The sequence below is a fragment of the Arachis hypogaea genome, chromosome 14, assembly GCF_003086295.3.
Source record: "Arachis hypogaea cultivar Tifrunner chromosome 14, arahy.Tifrunner.gnm2.J5K5, whole genome shotgun sequence".
In the NCBI taxonomy this organism is placed as follows: Eukaryota; Viridiplantae; Streptophyta; class Magnoliopsida; order Fabales; family Fabaceae; genus Arachis; species Arachis hypogaea.
The window spans coordinates 17,388,819-17,397,688 of NC_092049.1; the positions used below are offsets into that span (position 1 = coordinate 17,388,819).

General features: G+C 32.6%; 1 protein-coding gene across 1 annotated transcript; it reads right to left on the reverse strand.

Moving 5' to 3' along the window:
• Positions 1-1,127: 1,127 nt before the first annotated feature.
• On the reverse strand, positions 1,128-5,691 carry LOC112742333 (pectinesterase-like). The gene is made up of 3 exons (XM_025791568.1): positions 5,669-5,691; positions 2,203-3,095; positions 1,128-1,846 (listed from the first exon to the last, which is right to left on the reverse strand). The coding sequence occupies exons 1-3, from the start codon at positions 5,689-5,691 to the stop codon at positions 1,128-1,130; spliced, it is 1,635 nt and encodes a 544-aa protein (XP_025647353.1).
• Between the last annotated feature and the right edge of the window lie 3,179 nt (positions 5,692-8,870).

Here is an 8,870-nt window from a genome sequence, read left to right on the forward strand (position 1 = left end):
TCGGCTATTTGATTTTCCATTCTTTGAGTTTCTTCTGCCATGCGCTGATTAGCATGTTGTAACTCTGTTACCATCCGAAGAAGTTCGGATAGTGTGGGGGGAGATTGGTTAGCAATGAGGAAATCTAGAAGATTTAGGACCTATAGAAAAAAGGGTTTTGTTTCTAGGCCCCACGGTGGTCGCCACTTGTTCTTGTGAAGGATGGCCGGTGTATAGCTTGTCCGTCGGTGAGTAACTAGGAGCTTTCTATCAAGATGAGTTATACTTCGGCAACAGGAGAACAAGGGGTGGGTACCTGTAAAAGGCACTCCGACGCTCAAGTTAGTGAGTGAATAATATGCTTTGTATTGCCGTATCTCAAATCAATGTCTTAACTTCTTTTTATATTCGAGATTAAAGGATAACATTTATGTTTTCGAGTAATTTTACTTTAAACGGAGAGTAATTGCATATTATTCGAGCGTTTTGATATTTGCTTTGATGTTTGTTATTGATAACCGATTTATAACGTTCATAGCCGAGTTATAATATATATAACTGATTTATAACAGTCATATCAGATACGTTTAATCTCTTTGAGAGAGGAAAGATTAAATAATATAGTTAAAGGTGGATACTACTATAAAGATTTTATAATTGTCTTAATATAAAAATGTTTTCTTTATTTTGATCCTTGGATGATGGATTGTATGGTTAGTTTTTATATGTTAAAAATGTTGTCTTTGTTTAAAGTGTGGCTAAATAATAAGTCACATTTTTAAACAAAGCATTTTCATGAAAAGATGTTTTTGTCATCTTCATTTGAGTAGTTGCCATTCTTGGTTTTGAGAGTGGAGACCAATCTAACTTTGAAATTTTTATGGTTTTGAGAACTAGACCGAATAGGTCAATTTAATGTGTGGCACTTCTTTTTCCTAGTATATTATAGTAAACAAAGATTCAGACAATATTTTTTTTAGAAAAATGTTACTAGATAGACTAAAAAAATATAAAAAGTTAGTTAGTATTAATACAAAAATACAAGACAAATATTAAAAAAGAACCAACATTTTTTCTATTTGCTATTGATACATTTAATCTCTTTGAGAGAGGAAAGATTAAATAATATAATTAAAAAGTAATAAATGTTATGGTCTTAGAAAACCACTGTCAAAAGGAACACCAAGAGCGTTCAACCATCTGTCAGCACCATTGTTAGGTCCACCCTTGAGGAATTCAGCAACAGTGAATCGCATGGCTTCATTCTTAGTTATCATACCACGATACCCCTTCCACTTGATTCTTCCATGAACTGAAGTAGCAGGTCCGGTGTTTCCATACTCACAAATATCTAAGAAGCCTTTCATCTCATTGCCATCATGAGGGGCCCACCCTTCCGGATTAATCCAGTCACCCAGATATGATTCCATGATTACTGCTCTCGATCCTTCCTTCCATGGCCTACCCAAATAAGTCTTGATTTGGTACTTGACAGAGTCAAACATTGGATCTGGAACAATCTGGCATTCCTGAATCACAATGCCAGTAGTCATGTTCCTCTCGACGGTGCCATCTGCGACCAACACATTGAACTGAGTTGGCAAGGGCTTCCTCACGATGAGCTTGCTTCTCTGAATCACGGCGGGAGATGTACCAAAGATAAAGTCAACTGTTCCAGCGATTTCGCAGTTGCGGTAGAATTGCCTGTTAGCTTGAACATACAAGGTGTCTTGATAACCGTGTATGTGACAGTTATAGAAAGCTGAAAAATCTCCCACATTTCTTAGTGCAACTGCTTGGTGCCCTTTTGCACCAGCTGCATTCTCAAACCTCATGTCCTTCGCAAGAAACATTCCCGCTTTATTCACTACATGCATGCATATTCATTTTATTATATATTAATTAGAGTAATCATTATATATTATGTATGACTCATATTATATATTGTGTACTTGTTTTATTCTGTTTTTGCCAACTCTTCTTTTCTTCTCATATAGAATATTATGTCGAGTTTCAAGTGACTAGATAAAAGATGAGTTATACAAATATTTGTCGTGTACATGTGTGTGCCTACGAGAAGATTGAAGAAGGTTTATATGTAGTTATTTTATGAAATTAATATTTGAAAATTATTATCTAACCGTTCTTAACTATCAATTTCACAAAAAATTACATGTGAGTCTTTATTCATATAATAATAAAATAGAGAAAATAAGGAATTACCGAAAGTGGCAGTTAACATGGTCTTGAGGTTGTGGGTGACATTGCTCATACTAGCAGTGATAATGGTCTTAGTAGGGCCATCGCCATACATGAAAACGTTTATTGCATGAGATGGAACCGTACAATTCTCTTTATAGATCCCCACCTTAACATAGATAATGTACCTTCCCTGAAAATTCTTTGCCTTTGGATACGAGTTAATTGCATCCTGAATCGTCCTAGAGTTCCCACTACTATCTTTAGCAACCACTACATTTGGAACATGAAACTTCACATCATTCGCCAACAGCTTGCGATCTGAAGAGGAAAACCAATCGGGGAACCCCTCGTTATCAACCTCTTCGCGAAGAACATGCCTAGAAGAAGCAATGGGTTTCATTTGCACATGCAGACCAAGATCTTCAATGATCTTAGCCAAACCAGTAACAATATCGAGAGTTATGATGGAAACCTTCTCAACACGATCCAAACTCTGGCTTTGTAGTTGTTCTTTGATTTTTCTCTCTCCTTCATTTTGATCTTCAAAAATGTCAACACAAGATTGCTGATATGAGATAATGGCGCTAAGCCAGTTCTTGAGGTCGGGGCTTTGCATTTGTACAGAGTTAATGTCGTGATTTCTGTGAAGCACATTGCTGAAAAGGTCGAGGCTGCTCAATGCGGACTCCATGACTTCTTTGCAACCATCAATGGCCATCTTGATTCCGTTGTCATCTTTAGAGAACTCCTCCTCAGTCGTCATCATCTTTAGGGCGGTGGTGACGCCGTCTCTAATATCGTTCACGGCGGTGTCGATGTATGCTTTTGGGTCGGAAGAAGAGGAACCATCAACTTGGCTTAGAACCTCGCGACAGAGGTTTGTGTGTTGCGACACATGAGACTCGTGAACCTTTCTTTAGTGTTTTGCATTTCATCAGCGCCATTGCTTTTCTTGTTATTAACGGCCACGATGACCCCGGTGGCAACCCCCACCACAAGGATGAGCGAAAGCAAAACAACCACTGATACTATGATTTTTCCCTTCTTTTCCATTTATTTTTTATCTTCTTCTTTTTATGTTATTGGAAAGCATTGAAGCACTTTCAAATATTTATAGCTGCTCACAAGGTATTTGTTGAAACTACTATAGCTAATTAGTTCAAATAAGATTATGTTCTGACACGTTTTGTTAGAACCAATTATTCTATTAATAAAGTAAATTAACTGGCAAAAATGGTATGAACAACAATATAAATTGTTGTAGTACTTAATTGTTGGATAGAAAATCCCATACTTAACAATTCAATATGAAATTAGTTTTGATCATTGTTAATTTTTTTTATGTTATTTGATTACAGAAGTGTCATGTAATCAACAAATTAAATTTCATTGCAAAAAATTCTTAGATTTGTATTCGGTCACAATACAACCAATTTTGTAACCGATAAAGATTTACCATGACCCAAAAACATTTGGTTGATAAATTGATATCTATGACCATAGAGTTTGATGGAGAGCTCTATCATCTCATGACATGGAACCTCAACCACCGGATGTTGTCCATGTTTTGCGGTATTATTAGATAGAAAAAACATAATATAACTTATTTTATTTAGTATTTATTCATTATTATAATTATTAATAAATATTAAATAAAATAAATTATGATAATTTTTAATTAATTTTTTTATTTTTAAATATTTTCGTTTAATATCATCTATTTGGCCAAGCTGATTAAGGATTATTAAATTAGATGGATTCTCGATAAAATAAAGTAATTTATTTCACGTTAGATTTTTGCAAGAATTGATTTTTTTGTTGTTGTTATTTGTTGAATAATTAAATTTGATTTACTCAAAGGCAACAATTCACTTTTTTTTAATTAATTTATAGTTATACTTTATCAAAAATACTACTTTAAGGTAAATTCATTTGGACAGTTGTTGCAGTAGCAAATGTTATGGAACTGCAAGATCTTCAATTGATGTTGCAACTATCGCAAGACCTGAAGGATTATCATGTGTTCATAATACACAGCGAAAGATAAGAAAGTAATTTTAAAAATCTATTTTGTGTTTAAATATTATTCAAATAAACAATATATAGATCAGATCTAAATACCTATATACGCTAGTAAAAATCACTTTCTCCTTCGATGGTTCGAAGGCGCTATGTGTATCCACATCGAGACCAACCTTTGCTGTCAACTCTTTGATCAATGGACATCTGATCTAAATTGAAAAACCTCTAATACCTGTATACGCTAGTAAAAATCACTTTCTCCTTCGATGGTACGAAGGCGCTATGCGTATCCACACCGAGACTAATCTTTGCTGTCTCCTTGACCAATGGACATCTGATCTAAATTGAGAAATCTCTTGCAACTCTTTGCACGCTATAAAATTCTTCTCCAAGAATTAGGCTCATATACATTTATGTATGTAGAGGTAAAGGAATAAAACTCTTGTGTTTTATTCTCATCTATTTCCTCTACTCTTGGCATATATATATAGTAGAAGATTTGTTACTAATTTTAAATTTGAATCTCAATTCAAATTGAAATCATATCTTATTATTTTAAACTTGAATCTTTCAAATTTATGAATCATATCATAACTTAATTTGAAACAAAATCAGTTATAATCTCATCCAAATTTAGAATTCAAATTTAGAAATAAAATAACTAATTATTCTCAAATCTCATTTAATATTCTCAATTATCATACTATTATTATATTCTTGGTGCTAGCAAAGAATATAAGAACATTTCATTTGAATTAATACAATTATTTATTTGATCAAATCGAAATAATAATTAAATAATTCTATAGCAAAGATTAGAACACTCGTTAGTGTGTGACTCCATAGGTTCAATACTAAGCGGGTAGTAAATTAGTTATACTAAATTTACTAATCAAGGTTGGCATCTAGCAATACTCCTTAACGACCCGATAGTATGAAGTAATATATTTTTACTAAGAACCCGAGAAGAAAAAATTATAATTCCTTCCATCTTTCCAACTCTTGGTTAACCCTTAGAATGTGTATAGTTGGGGGAATATTTAAGTATTCCCGGGAATATTTAGATGGGAATATCTTATTCCTATGTTTGTTTCAAAGCTTAAAAATTTATTCCCAGGTAAATTTTATTTCCTGAAATCAAAACACCACCAGTTTCATTCCTATCTCCCCTTGGTTATCTTTAATTCCAATGGGAATGGAATGTGTATAACAAAGTAAAAAGACTAAAATACCCTTGCTAATTTAACTCTTCTCTTTGTTCAGATTTTTCCCAACTTATTCCATAAAAAAACCAAACCCTAGTAGAGCCCTTCCTCCATGAAAACCAAGCCCTAGCGAGTTCTTTTTCCCAAATTTATGGAGGCTCCACTGGCATTGGCGTCGCCTCGCCACCGATTTGGATTCGCATGACCACTGCGCTCTTTGTTGGCATTTGTGTTCATCATCATAGCTCACCTTGGTTCACCGCGACTGCATTTTCGCCGCCATCGTTGCGACTATGTTCAGATCCTTCGCATTGTGTGGTCGCGTCTGGCCTCTCTTTTCCGTCTGAGCTCGGTTGCTCGCGCATCTCTCGCCTCCGCGTTTGCTCGAGTTGTGCTTCCTGTTCGTGTCGTCTCCCTCGCCTCTCTCCCTCCTCGCGTCTCAGCAATAACCATCAAAGCACAAAATCTTTTTCAAGCACATAATCTTCTTCAGGTAAGGGTTTTAAACTATTAGCGGTGTATGGCTTTCTGCTAGAACTTGTGGTTTGACATTGTTTATGTTTGGTTTTTTTTTTTGAACTCTGTTTCTGCTAGAATATGGCATGCTAAATTGAATATGGCATATATATTTGTACATGTTATGGTGGATTGAATGCTGAGGTTGAATGATGAGGTTATAAAACAAAGTTGTGTTTCACCATTTGGTCGATGCATATATAAGATAAAGGCTATGGTGGATTGAATCAAACGTTGAATGCTGAGGTTATAAAATAGAGCTATGTTTTTTTCTAATGATTCTGTTTTCAGTCACATGAAATTGATAGGCATATATTCTGCTGATTCTATTTTTTTTCTGCTGAGGTCATAAGACATATATTTGTCCTTTGAATACTTTTTTCCGATTTTTTTCCTCTCACTCTCAGGAATAATTATTTCATACTGTAATGAGTCCAGTGACATTACATAGGTGAACCAAATTTGATAATTTAAGGCTGTGAAAGAACACTTATCTATTCACGGTTGCTAAAAGAGAAAAGTTTGTTGGTAGTTCATGTGTATAAGTCATGTCCAAGCTTAGCTTTTTTTGGAAAAGTGAATCGATTGAGCTTTACTTATTCATAGTTCAATTTTCACTTTTGTTTCAATTGATTATGTGAGATCATTTCAAATTTTCAATACATGGATATAATGATATGTACCCATATGAATCTCACCCATGCGTGTTCATATTCTTTTGGTTTTAGTGATTATCTTAGTTGTTGGATTATGTAGAATCTTGCAGCTTCACAAATGGTTGATATGACTTAAGTTATTGTCATCTGCTTGTTATAGATAATAATTTAAGAATTTCTCTCCAAAAATTGACAATTAGTGTGACTCTTTTACTTTCTGCTGATTTGAAGAATGGTCTATGCTTTTTTGCTGCTATTAATTTACATCTACATTGGGATATTTGAATATTTCGTGTTAATTTATTCTTTTATTATGGTAATTGTGTATATTAGTCCGTGGAAGATTGAATTAGTTTGATTTTGGTGTGCAGAGCCTCTTCCCTAGGTTGTGGTTGTCGGAGGTTACAATTGATTCATACAAAGCTCCTGAAGAGGAGCGGCTACCAAGGTATAATAATTTCAGTCTTCTATTCATTTTTAATGATGTTGTTCAACATTTTATCTGATTTAGTTGTTAATTGTTTTTGCTGTTTGCAGAGGTAGCATTCAGATTAGCAACTTGGTTTGAAGACATGCATGCACCTGCCTTTTGTTCGTTCCAATGCTAGTTTTGATTTGATAAGTATAGTATATTCTTTTCTGTTTATAAGAATAATTTCTCAAGAGAGAAATAAAAATGATTGACTGATATCATATAAAGCTCTGTAGTTTCAAGGACGAAGCTATGAGAGTATTTCAATTACTAGATTCAAGATTGTGACACTTGTATATTCAAAGTTACTTTGGTACCTGGTAATGTTAGTTTAGTAGTCTCTTCATGACTTGGTATATTTAAACTTTTATGAGATTGCATTGCTCCTTTGTCTCATGACCTCCAATCCCGTTCAGAGATTCTTGCCGATGTATTCTTTGGGTTTGGACCAACTCATGGGATAGAACCACAAGTTTTTGTCATGGTAAGCTTTCATGTGGAGCAAGAACTGAGATTACTAATTTAGGATTCTGCAAATGTGTTTGAAGTGTGTCCAGCTGAATGACTTGGGGATATGAGATATTGTCTTGTTCAAATTATCTATATCTAAAAAAGTGACTTTTTCTAATCTATGATTTAAGTATTTTGTGTTAATTTAATTGTGATATTTGTTATTAGAGATATTTTAGTAAATTTAATTAAGATAATATTAATTTTAATTAAACATTTGTTATTAGGGGTATTATAGTAAATTTATTAGTAGAGATATTTTTGTAAATTCACACAAAATTTCAATGTAAAAAAAATAATATTCGATTAGTTTTATATTTAATTTTTTAAGAAAATTAAAAAATTTGATATTGGGGTATTTTTGGAAATAAAAATAAATATTTTTATCTAAAAATAATTATATTGAATTTATCTTGAAATATATTTATATGTAATTTTTTTAATATATTTATTAAGTTTAGTTATTAACCTTTTAATTTGAATGAGTAAAGGTAATTTTGACATATTAAACATATTTAATATTAGGGATATTTTAGTAAATTTAAAAAAATTAAAATCAATAATAATTTTAATTAAACATATTCGATATTAAAAATATTTTAGTAAATTTAAAAATAAAATAAAAAATAATATTTTATTATATTTATATTTATTTAAAAAATTAGAGTCTAAAAAATTTAATTAAAAATAGTTTATTATATATATTTACTAAATTTAATCATTAATATTCTAATTAAAAATTTTAAGGGCATTTTGAACAAAGTATTCACAATTTTCAAATACACTATATATGAACAAAAAAAAAACTAACACATTCCTAGGCATATTATTAATATTCCATGAATTTTACTTTTACAAACCAAACATAGGAATACTATATACTTGGTAATACTATTCCAAGAAATCATATTCATTCCTATGCATAAAAACTAATCCTTCAACCAAACACACCCTTAGAATATGGTTTAATTGTCAAACTCTAACTTGTTACTGTGAATCCTACTAAAATTAGTAAATAATTAGTCAATAAATCAAATTTTAATCAGCAAAATTAGAAATGTTAATCCAATATTAAAATAGGGTAGAGCTCATCAAAATGAGAATTTTGACACTAATGTCGAAGAATTTGGCCCAAGATTGGACCGTACAAGCTGAACCGTTGAACTAGGCCCAAACCGGGCCCGTGGGTCCAACCGGACCCATCACTTAAATGGACAGAAGCAATCTCCTTTCCCATTCAGCAAAGAAACACACTGAACAGCCAAGGGGGAGAGGAGAGCTTCCTAACCCTCACCACTTTAAACCACC

What these genes read in the sequence shown, in the direction of transcription:
- LOC112742333 (XM_025791568.1), bottom strand. Translation starts at nt 5,691, where the DNA reads ATGGCGGCGAAAATGCAGTCGCG. An exon ending in GCGGCGAAAATGCAGTCGCG is followed by an intron (nt 3,096 to 5,668) that starts GTGAACCAAGGT and finishes AAAACACTAAAG; the next exon opens with AAAGGTTCACGAGTCTCATG. An exon ending in CATGTTAACTGCCACTTTCG is followed by an intron (nt 1,847 to 2,202) that starts GTAATTCCTTAT and finishes GCATGCATGTAG; the next exon opens with TGAATAAAGCGGGAATGTTT.